Source organism: Centruroides vittatus, unplaced genomic scaffold (assembly GCF_030686945.1).
Source record: "Centruroides vittatus isolate TY-2023 unplaced genomic scaffold, ASM3068694v2 contig_377, whole genome shotgun sequence".
In the NCBI taxonomy this organism is placed as follows: domain Eukaryota; kingdom Metazoa; phylum Arthropoda; class Arachnida; order Scorpiones; family Buthidae; genus Centruroides; species Centruroides vittatus.
The window spans coordinates 3,243,432-3,269,074 of record NW_027122198.1 but is presented as its reverse complement, the minus strand read 5'-3'; the positions used below and the strand labels follow the sequence as shown (position 1 = coordinate 3,269,074).

Below are 25,643 nucleotides of genomic sequence, written 5' to 3'. Positions count from 1 at the left end.
AAAATATAATTTTTATCTTTGCAATTTTTTCCCCCTGTAACAGATGATATTTTCCTACAAAATTATTATATTAATTGTATCACACTAACATGTCCTGATTTGGTGAAAGAAATGATAAAAATGAAGAAAATTCCAGATTTAATACAGCATCTTATATATGTTATTCAATTTAAACTTTGTATCTTTGTTTGATTACACAATAAACCTTGCTAACTCAGGGTGTGTCCTATGTGGCAGCTTCCAGCAACTGCGGGCGTGAACGCGCTTCCGAGCGGAGCGGACAAACCAGTTCAAGCAAATGTGCGTGTCCGGAGTAGCCGCGTTTAGCGTGTAGCGACCACTAGATGACGCTTCTACACGCGCTTTCAGGAAGCAGCTACCAAGCAAGTTTGATCGCCGCTTCCACTGTTCGCGCTTCCAAAGAAGAAAATGGCTGATTTTGTAGATGAATGAAAACAAATGACAAATAAATTGTGTATATATGTTGTATGTACTTTAATTAATAATCTTTTACGTAATTTAATAATTTCTGATTTTGTAAATGTAATGTTTTAAAAATAAAACTTTTTTTAACTTATTATTCTGTGAGAATTCTTTATATTTGTTGTGTATCTAGTTAGTGATAACAATTACCTATCAAATTTACCGTTTTAATGTTCGCCATACTTTCCGAAGCAAGCATTCGATGAAGTCATCTTGGTGCCATTTTGTAAACAACACACATCCACTCTGGACAGAAGTTGCTTGCGAGTTGGACGCGCGTACAAAGATTCTTTCCGCCCGCAGTTGCTGGACGCTGCCACGTAGGATGTAGCCTCAGACTAATAGGAGGTGAAGGATGTCCAAGTTAGTGGGATGTTTTCTCTAACAACATGGAAAATGAGAAACTGGATATACAATTAACTAATTTATTATAATCAGCTCCATATATAAACTTTACTGAGCTTTAGGGGAAATGAGTAAAATGAGTAATGAGTACAACTATATAACCTAATAATGATAAATTCAAAAAATTTCATGACTATAGTATTTATATTACTGTAGTTGACAAGTTACACAATTGCAAAGAGTTCTGAAAAATTAAAAACACTCAATTATAATTTCATTATAATTACAATTATTCATTGATTATAATTATTTTATTTAATTAATGACTTGAAACCGTGTTGCGCTTGATTCTTGTTGACTACGAACACAATATAGTGTTTTCAACAAACACTTGACTTTTCTTCTCTTTGTTATTTAGTTGAGACAAGCATTACGTGCATATGTAGCTCGTTTCGGGGCTAATATGCCCCTCTTTAGTCAACTAAATATTAAGACTGACACTTTACGACCAATGTTTCAGGCAATGGCACTTTAAAATTAAGAACGTTGGTTTTAAAAACTTTTTAACATTAGTTGTAAAGTGCCATTGCATTGGTTGTAAAGTGTCATCGTCCTAATATTTAGTTGACTGAAGAGGGGCATATTAGGCCCGAAACAAGCTACATACACATGTAATGCTTGTCTCAACTAAATAACAGGGAGAAGAAAAGCCAAGTGTTTGTCAAAAACACTATATTGTGTTCATAGTCAACAATTATTTTATTGTCAAGTTCTAAAAAATTCCAATTCCAAAAACGTTTGAGTTAGTAGGGGTTTACTGTACATGTTTCAATATTCTCATTCTTAAACTTCAGGTTCATATAATTAATTAAAGCTTAATTTAAAGCATAAACCTCCAATTAGAGCAGTATTCTTAGACTACACTGACTAATTTTGTCAAGAGAATAATTTGTAGCATCAATGTATTTTGTGGCAGTATGCCATTATTATGTATATTGTATAAAAATTATCGCATTTTTATTCTAATTTTTCATTGTTCCTTTGTTCTTGCATACCTTTTGTTTCCTTATTCCAAGAATTTTGGACTGTGAACTCTTCCCAGCTAGTGTGGGGCAGAAAAGATAACAGAGAAAAGAAAACCCTGAGGAAAAGCTGGTACTAGCTAAGCACTTTTTGGGTGGATACCAGAGACAAAACGTGTTGAAGGAAGGCTCTTGATCATTTTCAGCAGACAAGTGCTTGAGAAAGTGGTATTCAAGATAGAAAAGCATATAGAGACATTATTCGTAAGTGTTATAGGGGTGACTTTCTAGAGAACATCCCTCATTATAGACACTTAAGAAGCAGTTCAGTAAAAAAAAAGGAAACTGGTTCAGACGAGAAGGATCAAATCCAAATTGAAGCATCAAAAGAACATTCAGGGCCATTGGGTACTCTTGTCCTAACATTCTTTCTTTTTCCCTCTTCTATTTATATGTATATTCTATCATTTTAGTTACAAGTAGGTTAATATTAGGTTAAGAACATGGCCCATGATTGTGAAGTTTCTGGACCATCACGTTTTGTTATCACCACAACATAGGATTTGTGACAGTGCCTATTTCATGTAAAGAAACTGTTTTCCATTCACTTGCAAGACAGATATATACAAAGGACTTGTCTAAGAGTTGGGACCTGCCAAAATCTTGTTCAGATACAAAAATAAAGTTTTTTTTTTGTTTTTGTATAATTTACTTTGTGTAAACTTTTGTTGCTACATACACTTTTCACAATTTACAGATGATTTTCCATCTATATTGAAGCATTAATATATAATAATCATCATTTATATAAAAATAACTTACCTAAAAATTCTAATATATGAAGTGATAGCAATTCAACTTTCTTATTTAACTTAGGGAGTGGTTTTAACAGCAAAATTTCCAGAAAATTAGTATATATGCAGGTATAATTTTAAGAGTACTGGTATACAAAAAAGAATTAGTAAAAAAATAGCCAATACCAATATTAAATATCTTTAAAAAGAAAATATTAACTGTAAATAAGTATTTTGATAATTAATAAATATGATATCTTATTATGTACAGAAATGGTTGCATTTTCATCCATTTATAGAATAATTCATTACATGAATAGCTATTTATATTAAAAATAATTTCAAGAACATTATCTATTTTAATCAAGTGTTTGATGTTAAAAATATTGATGAATTAGCTAGACAATGTTTAGATTGTAACTTTGACTCAATATGCTTGCTCTCTAGTAGACACATTGAATTGGTATATAATGAAATTTAGACCCAATAGGATCTATTGGACTAAATTTTTGTGTAAAACCCATTAAAAACAAATTTTAACATAATAAATTGGTTTTCATTAATATATTACAAGTAAGTGACTGATTGTGACTATCCTAAAATTAGAATACTACCACTTAAAAACTGGGTACACTTGAACTAAAGCCACTAAATACCTAATATCCAGCAGAGAAGTTCAGAGCTTCTCTGTTGGATATTAGGTATTTTTCAGTGGCTTTAGTGCTAACATTAGTTAAAGAATTTAGAAAATATTATAATAATGTAAACAAAGTACAAAAATACAGTTTGTATACTAATAAAATGATTGAAGTTATTAATGAATATAATGTCTATGTATACATCATTTTGTGTTGTGACACTTTTGTAATAAGTTTTTTATTATGTAATAGAAGGTTGGTGGTGCCAGTGACAACTCCTTAGGGAATCGTTAGTCTTGGTGACCTTCTTTTACTCACTCCTTTCCCAGTATTGATGTTACACAACTTGTCTAATGGAAGCTTTTGTATAATCTTTGCTCTTTGTTCATGTAACCTGTTTTGTGAGTTCAACTAGTTATATCACAATTACTTACAAGCTTGGCAAGTCTAACAATTTCCAATACACTCAAACCTGTTTTTGTGCAATTTTTTTGTGCGGGATACCAATTTGATTGAAATTCATATACCACACAAAACAAATCACACAAATAAAAAATTGCACAAAAACAGGTTTGAGTGTATCAAAAATATTTTCTTTATATGAAAGTTTATTATACCATTTCAAACTCCTTTGTGATTTTTATATTTTTGGAAAAGTCACAATGATGAAGCAAAGAGCTTGCTAATTAAAATCTGTTAAATACAATAATGAAAGATTTTATTTAATGAATTGATTTTTTTCAATACATATTTAAAATAATACTTTTTAATGCATAATAATAATAACAATTGCAGTTATAACAATTATAGGCAATTCTTCTATTAAACTGATAACTTAATGGCTATCATTCTGTGAGATAAGACTCACAATAGAAACATTGATACTTTTGAAAGAATGATCAAACATTTGAAAATTTGAGGAAGAAACAGTCCTGAAATTGGATGAAATTGGATAAACTTGGATAAAAGCAACATAGATGAAATGAAATTACAAAATTATAAGCCAAAATTCCACTACCAAAATTTATACATTTAATGTTTTCTTACAGATCTAAGAAATAAGTTACATAAAATAAAAGATTTGTTAGATTGGGATTTCACTAAAATTGTGTCTTAAGTTAAAAGATTTTATCAACAAACTTCATCCATCCTTTGATTAAAATTTTTTTTGTAAATTGACACTAACTGATTTTAAAATATTTAATGATGGAAAGAAAAAATGTGTGCTATTGTAAATCAGATATTAGAATTCTTATATAATCACATAATACAGATAAGATGGAAAAAACTACATGTTTGACATCAAATAGAGAACGTTGGATTGTTACTAAGTGCCTTCAAAATAGGCATCCCCAACTCTATTTGAGAGAATAATTCATTCATTTTTACAAGTAAATTGAAAGATATCAACTATCCTTTGGATCTTATCTCCTCTAACAATTTTATCCAAAAGGGAAGGTGCAGCCATAGACCAAACAGATAATCTATAATCAATGCAAGACTGAAAATTACTGAAAAAATAACTCTTGCACTTTTAGATGAGATATGTTTACAGAAATGCCATAATATTCCATGTCTAATAGCCAGAGTTTTAAAAATCATTTAGATAAAATAGTTAAAGCAAGTTTATTGTCAAAAATTATTTCAAGAATGTTGAATGACAACATAATTAATAGGTGTGGAGGATTGTGAATTAAAACAAGACACAACACCACAGTTTTTTGTATATTAATTCTGGGATTAGTAGATTCAAATAGATTTTTCAGTAAGTAAATATGAGATTGTAGGATATTTGAATTGGAACATATTAACTTGATATTGTCAGCCTAAGCTACAACATGGGATTTAAGATGGAGAAGATTGTTAATATATATGAAAAAAAGACCACTGAGAATAGATCCTTGTTGAACATCACGTAAAAGAATAAAATCAAAAAATTCATAATCATCTATTTTAATTTTATGTTTTCTTAGAAAAAATATCCCACCAGTGGCCGAGCAGTTCTGTCGCTAAACACTGGGAGTTCGGTCACGGGTTTGTACCACGCTCGGATGAGCTGGCCACATGGAGTTATCCAGGTTTTCTCCACGTTTGTAACACCTGAATAGGAGCCAGTTTCCCTTACAAGACCACCTGGAGGGCATTTCCCCTCGCATAACATCGCGCACCAGAGAAGGCAACGGGGAACCACTCTGGTTGTAACTTCCCCAGGATACACCTTGGCGCCTTACTAACCACTTATTAACCTGTGCCAGGTGCTCGCCAACATCAGGATTTCTGATATGGCACACAGAGAGAAAGAGAAAAAGTAATTATTGAGCTGTGAATGAATCGTTGGGTCAATAAAATATTTGAGAGGCAAGTTAAGAAGAATATTTGGTAAACAGAATCAAAGGCACTGCTAATGTCAATATACAGGGTGGACCAACGAAAACAAAATGGCAAAGTGTTCATGTTCGTCCAAGCAAATCGCTCAGACAGGTCGATTTTATTCTCGAGGGGACATCTTTTGCAATAAAGTTTTTGCGATTCTGAATACAACAGACAACAAAAAATTTTAAAAACTCATTTATTTTGTATTAACTAAACAAACATTTATTTCGAAAAAAATGTTTGTTTAGTTAATATTCAGATTCGCAAAAACTTTATTGCATAAGATTTCCCCTCGAGAATAAAATCGACCTGTCTGAGCGATTTGCTTGGACGAACACAAACACGCTGCTGTTTCGTTTTCGTTGGCCCACCCTGTATATCATATAACAAGGTCGCTTATTTTCAAAACTATTAATGATGAAAGACAAAGTTTGTATAAAGTTCATAGTTGTGGAATGATAATAAATACCACAGCATTAAAAAGGCAAAAGTTTACTTTTCAACAAAGAATAAATTATATGATATATACAGATTTCAAATATCTTGAAAATAGCAGGTTAATGCATAAAAGGATAAAAAGTATGAGGATAGTTTTTTCAAACTCTGATGGTCCGTAAAAAAAAAAAGACCAATGTAAATAACAAAAGGAATTTATTACCAAAAGTTAGATACAAATAAGGTTACTTTTCGACAATCACTGTGAAGATTGATGCATTTGTCATATCTGTAGAGAGCTTTTCCATCCCCTTGTCATAGAATGTTGCCACCAGTGAATTGAGATGGCCTTAACAATGTTGTTTTAAAGATCGTCATTAGTTCATTAGTCTCAAACCTCTGGCCTGGTAGCCACATTTTCAGTTCAGGAAAGAGGTCGAAGTCTTCACACATTAAAAAGTTCCAAGCTGGGTGGAAGTCTTCACCATCTTTAAACACCCAGCATATAGCCCCGATTTAGCACTGAGCGACTTTCACCTCTTTCCTGAACAGAAAAAGTTGGTAGGAGGACAGAGGTTCGAGAATAAATGATGATCTTCAAAAAAACATTAGGGCCCATCTCAATTCACTGGCGGCAACAGTCTATGACAAGGGGATGGAAAAGCTCGTCCGCAGATATGACAAATGCATCAATCTTCACAGTGATTATATCGAAAGTAACCATGTTTGTACCTAACTTTTGGTAATAAATTTATTTTGTTATTTACACTGGTCTTTTTTTTTTATGGATCATAGGCTATTTTTTTTCAAGCTCCAATGTATTATCTCTTTTAGGAATTGAACTAATTATCAAAGAAAGCCATTGATTTCAAACAAAGCTTGACTGAGTAAATAAGTAAAAAGTTTAAAACCTGTTACAGCAGTTATTCTTTCTAATGATTAAAAATAAAAGGGTGGGAATTTGGTCCGGACTAAACATAGAAGTGTTAAGTAAGTTAAAAGCTTGATAAACCTCAGAAAATGAAAAGGATATTGAATATGAATGCAAACAGAAGATAAGTGATTTAAAATTAACTGGAAAATGTTATGCTCAGTTTTATATGAAATTAAATTTTATACATGTTGAATTCTAATAGCATTTGCTATTATCATTTGGATTAAACTTTGAATTATGACATTACTGCACCTTCATTCATGGGTTATAAAGTTTTGTTTTATTTCAGTTTTTTATCTAATAATACAGATTTGATTTTAAATTCTACATTTAAAGTAAGACCTTGCTTAACACTGATTTGATATAACGTGGTCTGCTCGAAGCCTTAAAAAAAACTTAAAATTTATGCTGATTTAAATTATCATGGCATTTCATTGATTCGTATGTAATACGATTATTTACGAACATGAACCAATCAGAAAAAGGAGGCAAAAAGGTGTACTTTCTTTAAATCTATGTTTGTTTGGTGCAATTTTGGAAAAAATATAACATCATGGATGCCGTAGGTGTTGGAATCAACGATCGCAATGTTTTGTAGATGTTCTTCTGATGTAATAAAAGGTTGGTGGCATTGTTGACCCCTCGGGGAACGTGACCTCATTTCACTCTCCCCTTTCCAGCACTGACCTTCCGTGAGTCAAGACTGTATGTAATCTTTGTGCACTCTTTGTTCTTTTGATACATAACCGGTTACACTAGTCCAACTGCCTTTTTACCAATCTTTCCGATAAGCGCAAAGTCTAACAGGTTATGGGCCCAGTTACAGCAACAAATAATTAAGCGTAAGGAAAAGATAAAGGTAAATTCAAAGAATAATATAAACTAAATAGATTTACATAAGAATTGTAGAAAAAAATTAAGATAAACTCATGCTAAAGTTGTATATACTTCTGAGAAACAGCACTGAGTTCAGCGTTAAAGTAAATTTTCTTTATACTGCAAGCACTTTCGACGAAGTTATGTTCGTCGTCCTCAGGCGAAAAAGGATAGAACAAATTTGAAAAGTGGTACGTGCCGAGTGTTCCAAGCAGAAACGGTAGAATTTTGTTGGCGAATTTTTAAAAATAAATGTTAGCGTTCGGTAACTTTGCCGGTTCGGAAGAGATTTAAATCCGCGCGACTGACGGCACATGCATTGAAAAGCAAATGTGCTAAGTGTGCGACTGTCAGCATGTTTGGGTGTTTAGACGCTTGTACAGAGTAACCCATATTTCGGGCAAGTCCAGGGTGGGGACGTTGTATGCATCTGATGTCATTGTGAGGAGCGCTTCCCAGATGAATGTAATCTTTCTATTGTTGCAGCTCTTGAGCAGCGCTGTTTCTGACCATAGCAGAGTGTAACCTTGCTGCAGAACTTTTCTGGCCAACTCTGTTGTTTGTCTTCCTTTATCATCCTGGTGTTCTGCAATACGACAAGCGAGCATTCTTGTTGTTGCCCCTATATACTTCTCTATTGTTCCTGTTGTTGGATTTTCTAGTGGCACTGCGTAAACCCCCGATTTTTCTAATGCGCTGATTTTATCTCAGTTGTTACATATGCTCCTGCGTAAGCTGGGTAGAGGGGTTAAGGGAAGCACAAAGCCGTACCGCCGGAATATACGGCTAATGAGTATGGATCGTGCTCCTAGATATGGCAATGCTGACCGTACTATTGACATTTCTTTTTTGTTATGTAGCATAGTGAACGGGTAGATGGAATCCTTCACTCTACGCAGTACATGCGTGAATTTGGCGCCTGTAAACCCAGCGTGATGTACTGCCGTTCCTATGATCTCCAATTCAGCGTTTATTAGGTCTTGCGATGAAGGAAGTAGTATCGCCCTTCTGATGAGAGCTGCTATGGTGGCATTGATATACCGCGATGGTTGGAAGGCATCAGCCAGTGTGATGTGGGGAATCATGTTGGACTTGTTGTATACCGCAAACTGTGATTTCTGTATCCGCATATCCAGAAACGTTATAGTTTGATCCTGCTCCTTTTCCCAAGTGAATTTGATGGTTGGATAGATGCTTGATAGTTGCTGCATAAACCGGATGAATTCTTCCTCTGAATTTTCCCATGTTAGTAGGATGTCGTCTACATAGCATAGGTATAACAGAGGGTAGCAAATAGTGAGCGGGGCGTTGAAAGTTTTTTGCTCCACGTCTCATAACGAGCTTGACCAAGACTGCAGAGAGAGGGGAGCTCATGGGGACTCCCTGTTTCTGTAGATAGATTTTCTGGTTGAAGCAGAAATAGTTGTTTTTGGTGACGAAGATCAGCGCCTCACGAATATCCAGTACCTGCTGAACCATGAAACCTTTCTTAAGGAGCATAGCGTTGACTAGCATTACGGCTTCAAACGTAGGGACGGAAGGATATAGAGTCATCTACATGAAAATTTCATGTAGATGACTCCATGAGTCTTTGAAAACAAAAAAACATACTAAATATTGAATTGACACAAAGACAAACTGAAGAATGTTATTGAAAAGTTCTTCATTTTGGATGACAATTACCACACTAAATGGTAATGGTGGATTTTATATTAGTGATATCTCCTGATGTAAAGTTTTCCAAGAAAAAGTAATATAAGGGTAAAAATTTGGTTTGAATTTCGATAGGATTGGAAGGATCGAGACAAAGTTTTCAGATCAGAGCCAAATCAGAAAATCAAGTTTTGTTATTGATGCCCAAAGATATTTAAATGAATGTATACAACATTGCTCAATTTCTTAAATTCAAAATGTTTTCTCGAGCAGAATTTGTCTTCTGGATGGATCAAACAAGTTTCCACTACATCAAAACCATACTGGACTATGATAAGAAAACACCATCTTTATCCAACAGGAAGACAATCCTGCAAATCTGCCAGAAATTAGGCCAGTTGAGGATTTTTGGGAAATTTTTAAGGCAGCCACTTATGACAAAAGGTAGAAGAAAAAAACATGGATCAGCTGATTGACTACATTATACTGTCCAAAAATATAATTCAAAGTCTTGTACATAAACTTGCACTGCATACCCAAAGTTGAATTGACTGCGTTCAACTTGGGGACATGTATAATTACAAAAATAAAAATTCAGTTTTAAATAAATCTTTTCATTGTTTCAAATGACCATTTAGTTCATAGAGTTTCATTTTTTAAAGAAAAATTACATTATACAAACTTGTGTGGATTTTTTCCAGAAATCCATTACTATAAATGAAATGAAGGACTCCATTTAATATTTTTTCAAACTAACACCATTTCTAATGATAACTAATAACAGAGCAAGAGTAAAAACAAATGCATAAATTACAAAAGAGGAAAAAATATTTAGCTTATTTCTAATTATTTAATATTTATTAAGTTTATAATGAATGTAAATAAATCAATTTTGGATTAACTCTAACTTGTACTAAGAGTTTATAAAAATTATTGTTTTAAAGTTATTTTAAAATCTAACTAAACCCAAATAATAAATTAATTCAATGATGATAATGGATTCATCAAGCCATAACTTTAAATTACATTATATTTATATATTTAATTAACAAACTAAAGGTAGGTGACTAATTGCTTACTTTTAGTCTAAATTACTTTATATCTATATATTTAATAAATCAAGTTATGGCCTGATGAATGTACATCTGAAGCCATATCTTTCTTTAGATTCCTCTGCTTTACTAGTGGTCAACAGCAATCTTAACAAACATTTCTATTCTGAGCCACTTTCATCAGTAGATGATATGTAGCTAAGCTCAGTCCACTGTAGCTGAGTTAGTCAGTCCTCTTATCTATTACTACTACTCAGCCATTGTCAGGATTTAAAATTTATAAATGTGATTAAATTTTGAGAAGTTTATCACATTTACCACTGTTGCACAAAATTAAAAAAATAAGCACTTTTGTCTTTATTATTAATCAGGTAGAATATGAAAAGCAAACAAAAGAAAAGAATATAATATTTTAAAAAATTTATCATTACATTAAATTTAATTAATTTAAATTTATGTTTAGAAAAAAGAAAGGTGTAGAAAAATTTTTTAAATTGTAAACTGTTTAAATTGGAAGCTCTTGGAAACTGCTTGAAGTTAATTCTTTCCTGTTACTCTTTTCTCATATTCTGATAAACTGATGAAGTGTTAGTAACAATAGCAATTTTAAATTATGAACAATCACAATTGTTAAATTCCAGGAGTATGTTTTAAGGATGAAAATAAAACTGTTTGATAATTGAATTCGAGGGTTGGATGTCATGCTGATCTTTTGTTTAAGCAAGAAAGAAAGAAATTATCATAAAGGCATTAATTATGTATTCAAATTCTTTACGTTTTTATTCTAAATTTGGTTTGTTTCTAAAGGACTAATGCCATTAGTCTTAATTCAAAATGTTTGTTTGAAAGATTTGTTTGAGTTTGTGTTCTGCCTGAGGACAACACCTTATAATATGTCGTCAAAAGCTTGCAAATATAGTGATATTTATGCATAATTAATGTTTTTGTGATAATTTCTTCCTTTCTCACTAAAACTGTTTTAAAACACTCAAAAACAATGGAATATTTTTATTATTTATAAACATGTGTCAAAAGAATTTTCTTCATAAATTAACATTATCTCAAAATTTTAAGATAAACAAAGTGGACAAAACTGATTTCCAGCACAAATTTATGAGAACATAAATGTTATCGACATCTTCAAACAACTGACCGTTGCAGCTGCTAAAACAAGGGGATTGCCATCCATGTGTTAAGAGAGGTGATGTAAGATATGGTAGATCAGTTAGCCTGAAGACACTTGTTTAACTTGGTTGAAAACATTCAATTTTGTGATATGCTTCTTGTCTAGTCTTGTGTTCAATTATACGAGCGCTAAGGTGGCTTTTCTTTTTTGCTAGACTTATTACACCATCAATAAAAAGAAGGAACAAACTTTAGAAAAACTTTTTATTTCTTTGAGTATGCATTTCAGACAATTATATCCCTTTTCAACTCTTGTGTTACAACTATATAATCGCCATCCATATTTTATCTAATGTCACAACTCCTGGATTTCTCATAATCCATGTAAGTCTCTCCTAATGATCTTTTACAATTTTGTAACATTACAATAAATTTATGCTAACTTGTATACATTATGCTAACCTGTATGTAATTTTCCCTATATAGTTGTAACACGAGTTGAAAAGGGACATAATTGTCCGAAATGCATACTCAAAGAAATAAAAAGTTTTTCTAAAGCTCGTTCCTCCTTTTTATTGATGGTGTAATAAGTCTAGCGAAAAAGAAAAGCCACCTTAGCGCTCGTATAATTGAACATTCAATTTCTTACAAATTTGTGCTGGAAATTAGTTTCATTCACTTTGTTTATTAAATATATCCAGTTTTGAGTAGTTGATTAAATTTTAAAATTTTCCATACTAACTTTTGAAAAGCAATATTATAGCATTCTGAATAATTCAAATTGAAATACAGAACCAATTTTTATGTTAATAGGACATAATGGAACAACTAGCAATCGAGTGCTTCGTTAAAATAAATTAAATAAAATTATTTTTTATTAAATTATATATCATATGAAAAAAATAAAGCAAATTACCAAAATATTTTCAATTACATTTTCATTCGAGTCCATGATTTCACAGTTGAACTGTTTTTTATTAGTAGGACTTGGATCTTTTGGTTCCTCTTCAAATTCAAATTGCTTTTTGTCAGTCTTAATACATAGCTTTAAACTGAAAATAATTTTTAAAATTAAAAACTTTTCTATAATAAATATACTTGAAAATTTATAACTATTTAAATTAGTTTATATAAATACTGTGGGTATGTTCATAAGCCCAAACAAGTTAAATAAAATAGTAATGAGAGAATCACAAAGTACTAGTTCCATTCTGTGCATATGTGCATATGCTCTGTATTGATGCAATTTTAAATCAAACTTTAAAAAACAAAGAAAAGAGTTTGTTTGCATTGTGAATAAAACGGCATGTGGAAATAATGATATTTCTAATTTCACTCACACATACACATTGTGATTAAGAGATGAAATGACACAAATAACAGCCTAGGTGAAGGTATGTGAGAAAAACATTTCAAATATGACTTCACTAATAAACATTTACAACTTTAGCTTTAAAAGTAGCCATTTTGTTGTAAATGAATCAGTCAAAATGCCCAGTGACAGTATGAACAACAACCATATTCTCTATTAATTTGTTTCACTTTATAAACCCCTATAATACAATAAATCTGTTAACTGAAATTATTTATGAAGAAAAATAAATTTGACATATACAGTCAAACCTGTTTTTATGCGCTCTTTTTATGTGCGATTTTTATTTGTGCGATTTTTTTAATGCGAATTTTTAATTTGTGCGGTATAGTTGGCGACTAGTCTCGTGCGATTCGTCATGTCTTACGTTGACTTATTATAGCTAAATAAACTTATTATAGCATAAATGCACTTATTATAGTAATATTATTGCATGAATATGCGAAAAATGAAATAATTTACTTTTTAAGTCAACAAAACACCACCTGAACAAAAATATGTAAAACAGACGATAGACCAGACGATGCAGTCAAGTGCTGACATCTGTGTCAATAAATTCTATTTCGTACGGTTTTGAGTTATTTTCTATGTGAGACTTTTTTTATGCGGTCCCTGTTGACCGCATAAAAAAAATATTTTTTAATTGTGTCGCGAAAACTATTATTTACAGCCATTCGTGAAGTTTCGTGAGATTTTTTTTATGCGTTTTTTTTAATGCGGTCCCTATCCCCCGCATAAAAACAGGTTTGACTCTACTCTAAAACAACTTATAAAGGTATATTTAATTTTTTCAGTTTAAATATTACATGAAGTGTGCAATGCCATAACACTGTAAATGCCATTTTTCTCTACATACATTTTATTGAAGAATTAAATTCTAAACTAAATGTTTTTTGCAGAAAAAAATATTGTGGCAATAGTGGCACTGTAAGTGGCTGTATTTTGAAGTTGAATTTACATGTAAGCCATAACGTTTCAAGTGCCAAAGTACATATCACATGACTTTTGATACTTAAAACGTTATGGCTTATGTTTACATCATTTTGTTATTCCAGAGAATTTGTAAAACTTGGCAAATTTTTTACTATTTTATTGTAAAATTGAAATGAATTTATTCACTAGTAAAAGTGTTTTTTAACCTCTTCTGAAAAGTTTGTTTTTTGGCATTTACAACATTATGGCATTGCATGCTTCATGTATTGGAATAATCGATTACTGTTGGCATGAGTATCCAGAAAAGTATACTAAAAAAAATTTGCCTGTCAAATGATTTTATTTACTTTTTACTGTCAAGAATATCAATTTGTAAGGTTTGCCGATGGGATGGGGAAATGTCGAGAGAGTTGAGGGGGTCGCTAAAATGGTCATATGTGAGTAGGATTGGCACTGAGACAGACTACCATTACAAGAAACTGTTTATTTGATGCAAAAGAAGCTTACAAGATTTCCATGATCTTGGGATTTCTAAGTCAGCCATGGCCTCTGGGTCTTCCTCTCCTTTCCAAGATAGTTCCAAATGAAGGAATGTCTCTGGTTTGCAAATGACAGATCCCTCAACAACTCTGGGACAATGCAGTTGACTTCCAATGATGGGAAGATGTCAATCCAAGGACAAGAGATGGAAACAAAAATGGGCACAAGACACACACACACACACACACACACACACACACACACACACACAATAATTCATCTGACACCTGGAACTTTCAGGAGATAAAGCTGTCATGTCCTTGAAATTCTGGGTTTTTATTAATATCTGTTTTCAATCTCCCATTTCAATTAGTTGCTTTTCTTTCCTTGCTTTCTAAGTGGTTGATCACTCATTACCATGTGTGACAAGATCTTGTGGCTGTACACCATGTGTTTGTATATAGTTTATATTTTATTATTATTTTTAATTTCACTTTCTCACGCTTTTATCCCCTTTCTTTTCTTTACCTATTGTTTTTCCTCTTTGGAATGTCTCTCCGAAATTCCTTTCCTTACATGGTTATCATATATCCCCTAAAACAAAGAAAGGGTGCGCGACCCCTGAGGGGTCGAGTACGAAACTAGAGGGCAGGAGGGTCGTGAATGAGAGAACAAAAAGGATTTGGACTCAAGAAAGGAGTGGAGTGAGACGAGCTTCTGGTGTGTTCTGGCAGCGTGCAGAAGAGAAAGAGTAGCATTTCATAGAAAGACTAAAGAATTCATTGTGATCGATTCATGAGAAGTAACTGAATTTTGGCATCTGAACGGTCAACAAGCGAATGAACTGAAAGGAAGAAGAGAACCCCCTCTACATATTTTGTGTAAGACCCTTGCCAAGGATGTTATAAAAGAGACCGATTCTTCGAAGACCTCAAAGACCAACGCTGGGTACCCCCTTTCCTAACTTCTTACATTTTCTTACTTGTCCTTTATTCTCCTCCTTTAGTTTAATATTAGTTTTAATTTTTATTTTTTTTATTTGTGTTTGTAATAGTATAACATTAGCATAAGATTAGTTTTAATTATTTTCCCTTTGTCGTGAGCTATATATGAGTTGGGGAATTTTTGTACAATATTGTTCGCTCATACAATTATTTCCATCTGTCGGGACAGAAAATATACTGGCATCCTAAAAGAACCTGTAGCTAATAACTTTTACCTAAATTAAAATTTACCTTTTTCATTTTTATTTTGGTTTCACGTGTATTTCTTTTAACAAAGAAAATAACTCATTTTTACAATCTCAACTTAGATCATGGGAAAGATCAAAATCGAAGTTTAATTCAATCCCAACTGGAGATGGTCAACCTTAGGACATTCATTCTTCTATTGTTTATAAGAATATGTCTATGTTCATGTCACATTTTCATACAAAAATTTTTTTCTTTAAAAAATTATTTTAAATGTGTATTTCAGTGAGGGACACAATGTAAAAAAATAACACAGTGAAATGTCAGTGTAACGAAATTGAGGAAATCACTGACATATTTTCATTGTACTGAAATTTTTTTATATTGAAATACAGTCAAAAATGCAAGGATAAAAGAAATTTATTAATAATAAAAACAATCACATTTTGAAGTAAGAAAGTTTTTAAAAGTGCAATTTATCTATTAGTATTTATATGGAACCAAGTTTCAAATTTTCAGAATGTAACTTATATTAAATATAGAATAAAAATTAATCTAATATAACTTATCAAAAAATATCATGAGCGAACAAGTAATATAGTAGTACTGTTTAGTTGGAATCCAGCCTCTCTAATTATTATTTCTGCTTGAAGTCAGTTATTTTCTTTTTTACAAAAGTCTAATTTTATGTGTTGTTGTTTCTTTAATCAAAGTTTTTTCAATAAAATCCTGTACTGTGACATGGCAGTCAGGCACATCTTTTTGCTTAATTCTTTTTTGCACATTATGTAATATTTTATTAGTCTCTTCCAAAGAAAACTGCTTTATTTTTTTGTTTTTCTCCATTTTTTCTTGTAAACTTAAAAAAAAAATAAACTGTAGAGTAATAGCATCAAAATAAAACCATAGCTAAGGATTAAAATTAGTGTTGCCACTTGAACTAGACATTAAAATTAATGTTACCAGACTGTTTGACATACTATTCATCATTTACTAATAATGAACGGTTTATGCTTCATTATAATGAAACTATTCTTTCATAATGGACAGAATTTTCATTAGATTAAACTGATATTTTTGTTATAATGGTATTCGTTAAACTGAAACATTTTTGCATGGAGCTGAATAAGAAATTGGCAGGAGATTTGATATATATTTGTTATACAGAAAATTTTGTTAAACTGGTGTTTGTTATACCAAAATTTCCAGAATCTCTGAATTTTACATTTATTAAATATATATATTTTATTTTTAATTTCATATAGTTTCCTCTCTTTCTTCTTTGTTTCATTGTCTATCCTTTCCAGAATGTTCTTTCTTAATTCTTTCTTCTTGGGCGGTGATGACTAATGCTTTGAAAAAAAGAAAGGAAGGAAGCCCTGATGGCTAAGTTGGAAAGACAACGGACATTTGTGGCTGGGATGTCCGAAGGATAGGATGTGTGAAGAGTGTGCTCTAGATCATTTTAGCAGCAACTGGAGTCGAAAAGAGGCCCAAGTAAGAATCAAAAGTAAGTTTGGTAGAGAGATATATAAAGACTTACAGAAGATACCACAGTGAATTAAGTGAAAATCAGAAATAATCTGTCTTTCTGAAGAAAAAGGATCAGGAATCATCATCACCCCATGATCTCTTCTACATTTGGGTACCCACTGTTTACTATTCATACCTCTTCTGTTCTCCTATGTCTAGTGCTTCTCTTTAATATTTAATTAGTTTTTAGGTGTTTAGTTATAGTTCATTTTATATCTTTTGTAAAGATTTCAGTACATTTTGGTGTTACAAGCTTAGTATAAACCATTGTCATTTTCTCACATCTTGTATGGATATTTACTGTAAATTTATAAAATTGTATGCTGAGGAGAGTTGGTATCCAAAAGATTTTCTTTTATCAAGCAAAATAAAGGGATTATTGTCTACATATCTTTGTATTTTTAATTTTGCTACAAACCTTCACAAAACACTAAAAACGACCTGTATAGACTCATCAATGAAATGTATATAACTGGCCAAGTGTCAAAAGATTTTGAAGAGCATAATGATTCTGATTCCAAAGAAGAAAGGAGCACAGAAATGTGAGGATCATAGAACACTAAGTTTAGTCTCTCACATGTCGAAAATTCTGTGCAGAATGATCTATCGAAGGATAGAAAGAAAAGTAGAAGAAAACCCATCGGAAGACCAATTTGGTTTCAGATGAAACAAAGGTACATGAGAAACTACACTAAGCCTAAGGATGCTCATTGAACAGCTTATTTGGGTAAAAAAGGCAGGTACTCATAGCATTTATAGACATAGAGAAGGCCTTCTGACAGCATGGACTGGAACATAATGTTTAGATCACTGAGGAACCTGAAGGTAGACTACAGGGATAGGCAAATACTATACTAACTATACAAGAATCAAACTGTGATTATAGGAAGAGAAGAAGCCAATATACAGTAGAGAGTCGTTAATCGGAACACTGGTAATCAGAATCGCCAGTAATCTGCACAATTTTCAGTCGGACTGTGTCGTGCTGAATCGAATGTTTTTGATACTAAATTTACTTCTAAAGTATAATTTTCATGTTTTTATATTCTTCAATATATTGAATATTTATTTTGTTTGTACAAAATGCAAAAATAATTTTTAACGATACGATAGCCTCGGTTATTATTATAAAAATTTTCGTTAGGCTTAAAATTGACAAAAATTCAACACGAAGCGACACGCAACGGAGAAAAATTCAACACGAAGTGACACGCAACGGAGAAAAATTCAACACGAAGTGACACGCAACGAAGAAAAATTCAACATGAAGCGACACGCAACAGAAAAAAATTTGAACATCGAACAGGTTAATGTATTTTTTCGTACATAATGGGTAATCGGAACAAATGACTAATCGGAACAACCCCAGTCCCCAATTGATTCCGATTTTCGACTCTCTACTGTAATGAAAGGAGTAAGACAAGGTTGTGGACTATCACCACTATTGTTCAACATATATTATTAATACAAAAGGTATAAAAGTAAATGGAAAGTTATACAGCATTATAAGATTCACTGATGACATCGCAATGATAACAAATGTAGATGATCTACAGATAGCTCTTGAAAATTTAATTGAACAATTTAAATGATGATGTGGGATGAGAATAAATAGGAAAAAACAAAGATAATGAGACTTCAAAAGAAAAGAAACAAGGAGGAATGAAGATCTATTTGGATGGTGATAAAATAGAAGTAGTCAATCAGTTCACACATCTAGGAAGTACAATTATTTCAGACAGAAGGAGTAGAAGAGATGTTACAGCGAGAATAGCCCAAGCAAAACAGGCATTCTATAGAAAATGACAGACAAAACAGGCATTCTATTGAAAAATATATCAATCAATGTTAGGAAGTGATTCATTAAGAGTTTCATCTGGAGCATTTCATTGTACATGGACACTCTGAATGGCAGAGAAAAGAAAACTGGGGGCCTTTGAGGTGTGGTGCTGGTGAAGAATGATGCAAGTGTCGTGGATGGAGAGAAAGAGGAATGAGGATGTTTTGGAAAAGGCAACAGAAAAGAGACAGATTTTGAGAACAATAGAGAAAAGGAAAAATGACATGATTGGCCACATACAGTGGGTGATCATATTATTAGAACCACAACGTAAAAAATACATTTTTTCAATTTACACCATAATAAAAGCATGAAACTAAAAGAAATGTCTAAATTTGTTTATTTACTTATTTCTAAGCGGTCTTATTAAAAAAACAAAAATATAAATCAGGTGTTTATATTTATATTTCTAGAACTAAAAATAAACGTAGGAAAATATGTTTAATGTTTTGTTGAACCGCCTTTTGTAGCAATCACTGCTTCAATTCTTCTAGGCATAGTTTGTATGCATTTCAAGCTTTTGTTTTTTTATTTCTTCACTCCTGTGCCACACTTCTATTAAACGCTCTATCAATTGATGCTTGTTGGTGATAAGAGCCCTGGAAATTTCTCTCTTTAGCAGCTCCCAAAGGTTTTCTGTAGGATTAAGGTCTGGGCCATTTCGAAACCTCAATTTGTTTATCTTCCAGGTATTTCGTGACTTTTTAAGCCTTGTGGCAAGGAGAAGAGTCATGCATAAACAAAAAGTCACCATTTGGATACCATTCCTCAACTTGGAAAGCATCTTGACGTCTAAGACCTTCATATATTGATCTTTTCTTGTTGTGCCCTCTACAAAGTACAGGCAGCCAGTACATTGGCTACTGATGACAGACCACACCATAATGCTTAGAGGGTGTTTCACTCTTCTTACTATACAGTCATTGCGATACTTCTCCCCAATTCATCTCCTTACAAACTCTGAATTGAAGACTCGTCAGAGAGACAAACATGAAAAAATCAGCAGAGTCGTTAAAACCTTCAAAATATGGTTAAAAAAAAAGGCATTTAATTTATAATTTGGTATAAAACCATAGATTTACCTTTTCCCAGTCTTAAACAGTCCAGTTTCTGTGATCTTTTGCCCACTGCAATCGCTTTGCCATCATAGTGGGCGTAAGCCGCGGCTTTTTTGCGGGACGCCGACACGCAAGCCCAAGTTCTTTAAGACGATGACAAGTCGTCATTGGTGATATATTTATATTAGCATCCTGAATCTTTTTTATCAACAATTTCAGAGGTGTCTTTCTGTTCTCCATACAGATAATTCTTATTTGACGCTTATCTCTGGGTGTAGTAATTTTTTTTTGACCACATTTCCCCTTTCGGTTCAAAATTAAATCCACATTAGTGTCGAGTTTCTTCTTAATTCTATCAACAGAAGCCCTTGAAACCCTTGCAATTGATGCAATTTGTCTATTTGAATGCTCAGTATTTAAAATGAGAGTTTTAATTTCACTAATTTTCCTAGGGATGAGGTCATTAACTTTCAATACATTAAATACAAGACATTAAAATTTCTTTAGTGTTTTGGCTAAATGATGGAATGTACTGAAAAAATACATTAAAACTGTACTTAAAACTTTATCAGATACTTGATGGGACACAGAGATTGACACTCTTCATTTGCTTAGGTAGACTATTGGAGAAAGTTTAGATTATTTTCTGGAAATTTATGACAATATACAAATTGGCAATAATACAATATATAAATCAAAAGCATGATAAATGAATGATTACGAATTTTCATGTTCACTTATCTCAGTGGTTCCCAAAGTGGTTTCTATGGACCCCCAGGAGTCCTTGATACCAAAGTGACACTAGGGGGCAAATTAAAATTAATTTGGGGATGCGTAGACTGCGAAAAGTTTAATATAAAGTAAAATAACTGTGACCCATTTTCATTATTAGGATAGTTAAAAATAAATAGCAATAAATAAATTGGTAGCTATTTTTACTGAGTAAATACATTCTGAGTAAAATATACGTATATAGGTACGTACATAAAATACAAGTAATGACAAACATCACATGGTGAGAGTCGAGCCGACCGCGGTCCGCCTATCTATGCAGGTTTGAACATGAATGGAATCTCGCCATTAAATGTAATAACTTGTCTAAAATATGACACTAGATGAGTTGTGCATCTAATCAACAATCTAATTCTGTTTTGTGAAGTGCATACAACAAATTTTCCAAGTTTTGAACAGAAAGTTGTATAATTTTGTTTTATTGTTACGAAGATAGAGTACATTACATAAGTATTTTTGAACACATTTGATACCTCCTTGTATATTAAATTCATAGGTAAAATTATGTGTGGCTGTCAGCCGTATTGTTATATGTATTTTAGTTATATTTTATATTTTCTTTATATTCTGTTCTTCCCTTTTTGTCATAACTTCCTTCTAGAAACTTCTTTATAAACTCTTATTGCCTTAACCTTAGGTGAATCACACAAGTCTCACCGACCTGACGCAAACTTTAGTTAAAATTTTTTAATATTAAATATTTTTCAAAAAATCTGAAAAAATTAATATCTTCTAACTTTCTAACCCAATGTTGCGCAGTGTTTATTAAATCATATGATATCGTTATTTATTTATATATTTATATTTTTGTTTTTTTGTTATAATATTGTTTTCAAAAGTAATGTCTTATTAATTTTTAATTATTTTAATTATTATTTTATTTCCATCACATAATTTTTATTTATAACTTTTATAATTCATTTATGATTATTCCTCGTATATTAGGTGATGCAAGTTGCCTTTTTTCACATTTACTAACTAATCAGAGACTTGTGAAAACAGTCTAGCTATAAATTGCCAGGAAGTATCCTGCCTCCTCGGAAATGTTCTTGGAAATCAAATGTAAACAATCACTATAAATTCGCTTGTCTTATTGCAGTAAATTTCCCAGTAGACAATTCTGAGAAGATGCTTACTCGTTCATAAAAAAAACTAGAAGTTAGCTAATTATACCCTAAACATTACAGAATTAGATATAAAGAAAATAGTTACAACTATGCAACAATCATATCGCATAGCTATCATTATTCTATAATTTAATAATCCAGATCAATCTGATAAAAATACTTTTAATTACAATCTGAATTTATTATTTATTCATTTTCCATTGCAGCACAACAAAACAAACCTAAAAAGTTAGCCCAATCTACATAACTAACAATTATTCATGAAGTCGCTGCATCTGATCGCATAGCGACTTTTTTGTCGCACGATACACAACGTGCAACAAAAAAACTCAAAAATAAATTATGATAATACAAATTGTGAAAATTATAAAATTTTTGATCATTGCATTTTGATAACATTCAGGTATTGATATGGATGCATTTTTTAAGTATTATTATGTGAAGATTTTATATTATGAAGAAAACAAATTACAGAATCGAGAACATGTGTAAATTGCCAAATTTTTGATGGTCCACTCATTATTTTTTCGACTGATTCATTTCGTACAGAGAAAACATTTATATCTAAAGTATCACCAAAAAATTTTGATGGATTCTATAATATTTTGAGCGATGTCAATTTTTTATATTAGATCAGGCCTGTATTAGATGATCGAGTTAAGCCTAACACACAACTACCGTATATCTCAGCGGATAAGACGACCTTCAGATAAGACGAGGTATAAATTTTCGTCAAAGTTTTATAGTTTTAGCATATAAGATGACCCCAAAACTATCAATGACCTATGAATTTAGTTTAGATCAGCAATCATCATCTGGATAATAACACTGTATAGTGTATACAGAATTATGTCCTATTTGTAATTTTTTGAACAGAGTAAAAGAAAAAAACATCTGGCAACACAAAAAGCAGAAGCTTCAATATCTGGCAACACTGAAACAAGTTTTGAAAAGGACCACATGTGAACGACAAAAATAAAAAGGCGGGAAAAGAAAATCATGGAACCAACAAAAAGAAGGAAATATGAAGCAAGCTTCAAGTTAAAAGTCATAAAACAGGCTAAAGAATCGAACAACTGTGCTGCAGCAAGGGCTTTCGATATAACAGAGAAGATGGTAAGAGATTGGAAAAAAAATGAAGATGCTATTAAAAAAATGCCAATGAAAAAATGTTCTATGAGGAGAGGACTAGCTTGCTGGCCAGATTTAGAAAATAACGTTGCAGAATGGGTACAAGAACAGAGGCAGAATTGTTATGTTGTTACAAGAAACATGATTAGGGCTTATGCATTGAAGTAGGCACGGGCAAATCCAGAACAAGGCAAAGAATTTAAAGCAACAAGTAGGTTGGTGCAATCGTTTCATGAACAGAAAAAAATCTGGTAATACAACAGAAAACAAAAATTGCACAGAAATTACCAAAAGACCTTGAACATAAAGTCACAAGTTTTCACAAGTTTGTTATTCATATGAGGCAAAAATACAACTTTCCATTATCTAATATTGGAAATATGGATGAAACACCGATGAACTTCGACATGATAAACAATAGAACTGTGGAAACAAAAGGCGTAAAAACTGTTCAAGTCAGAAGTACAGGCCATGAAAAGACTAGGTTTACAGTATTATTAACATGCATGGCAGATGGAACAAAGTTAAAACCCATGGTCATTTTCAAGAGGAAAACTACTACTAAAATAAAATTCCCACCAGGCATTTTCATACATTTTCATGAAAAGGGGTGGATGGACGAAAATGGTGTAAAATTGTGGATGGAAAATGTGTGGCAGAGGTGACCAGGTGCTCTACAAAATCAGCACAGTTTGTTGGTGTGGGATATGTTTCACAGTCACGTAACTGAGAACACTAAAAATCACTTAGCATGGAACAATACTAAGATTGCTGTTGGTAGCCAAGATACTGGGTGGTTTAACTTCGATGCTACAACCTTTAGATGTTTCTCTGATTAAACCATTCAAAGATCACATGCGTGAACACTGGAATAACTGGATGATGAGTGGTGAAAAGTCGTATATGAAAGGTGGAGCTTTGCGGGCTGCGTCACTTGATGTGCTGTGTGATCTCGTGATCAAATCATGGGAAAAAGTGAAAGTGGAAACAGTGATCAAATCCTTTAAAAAGTGTGGAATTTCTAATGCCTTGGATGGCACTGAGGACAATTTGTTATGGGATACTGATGACAAAGAGGAAAACAACTTCCTAGGTACAGAATTAGACCCATATGATGAGCTTCTCAACAACAAAAGTGAGGATGTACTTGAGGAGCTATTTGCCTTAGATGATAAATGTGAGAATTTTGCAAAATTTGGTTAATGTTACCTTAGGTAGCCAAGATGGCAGCTTGTCTCTAATTCCAGCCAGGAAACAGTGGGACGCACGTTCTAACCTAACCTAACCTAACCTATTCTAATAATTTAGTTGCTAATAATTATGGTAATTTATTAGAATAGATTAGGTTAGAATGTGCATCCCACTGTTTCCTTGCTGGAATTAGAGATGAGCTGCCATCTGGCTACCTAAGGTAACATTAACCCAAAATTTTAAATACCTTGGTGAGTAATTTGCTTTATTTTATAATAGTTTTAATTTATATAAATTTCAATCTAATTTTTTTTTTTTTCTTTTTTGTATCTGTCCTATAAGACGACCCCGGATTTTTGGGGCCTTTTTTTATGATTCGACTATCGTCTTATCCGCCGAGATATACGGTATATCAGATAAAAAATTAAAAATAAAATTCATGTGTAAAAATCTAACAAAAATATCTGTTAAATCTTAAAGACAACATTCTTACAAGTAAAACGAAATAAAAACTTTTTCAATTAGTCAACTTGAAACCCAGAAAAAAGCATTTCTTAATAGAGCCATAAAACAATTAATGTTTATTGACTCTCATGGTAAGGGGTAACACAAGGTCTATTAAAAAATCTTTTGGTAGTAGTACTGAATTTCTACTAACTTCACATGAATGAGTCATCTTTCTTACCCATTTGCAAACAAATCCGACGACAATCGGTGAAACGTCAGATAACTTACAGCGAGTTTAAATCTGATATGTTTATTATTTTGTGTTTTTTTCATCAAATTACGTAAAAATAAATATTGAAAAGACAATTTCGTCAATACAGAAGTAATTTATACTACTAGATAGAAAACAAAGCGTAGAATTTAACAGAAAAATTGTAGTTTTTCTATGCGATAGATAAAATTTATTAATTTCAAAATAAAACCCATGCAACCTAAGTAAGAGAACGATTCCTAGCAACTCACGGGTTAAGGAGGGGTTATCTCTTCTCAGAACTCTTGGTAGAACAAAAGGATAGGGGGATTATCGTTTCTCTGAATTTTGGAGAAAACAAAAGAAAAGAGGAAGCCTGAGGCAAAACTGCCAACGGAAGAGCCATTCTTGGTCAAGATCCCAGAGTGGACGGCAAGACAGGACAATGATCCAGATTTGAGAAAGGGAAAAAGAGGACTGTGGAGTCGAAGAAAGCTGTAGAGGTTGATGAAATAGAATAGAATACAACCACAATACTTTTGTCAAAGTTAATTTATTTAATAGTTTTA

General features: G+C 32.2%; 1 protein-coding gene across 1 annotated transcript in view; it reads right to left on the bottom strand.

Annotated features, from left to right (window-relative positions):
• The window catches only part of LOC136975674 (HORMA domain-containing protein 1-like), a 185,771-nt gene that overhangs the window by 65,686 nt on the left and 94,442 nt on the right, over positions 1-25,643 (bottom strand). The window contains exon 9 of the mRNA XM_067270779.1: positions 12,647-12,782. Coding sequence (XP_067126880.1) covers positions 12,647-12,782 — 136 coding nt within the window. The remainder of the gene's footprint in view (positions 1-12,646; positions 12,783-25,643) is intronic.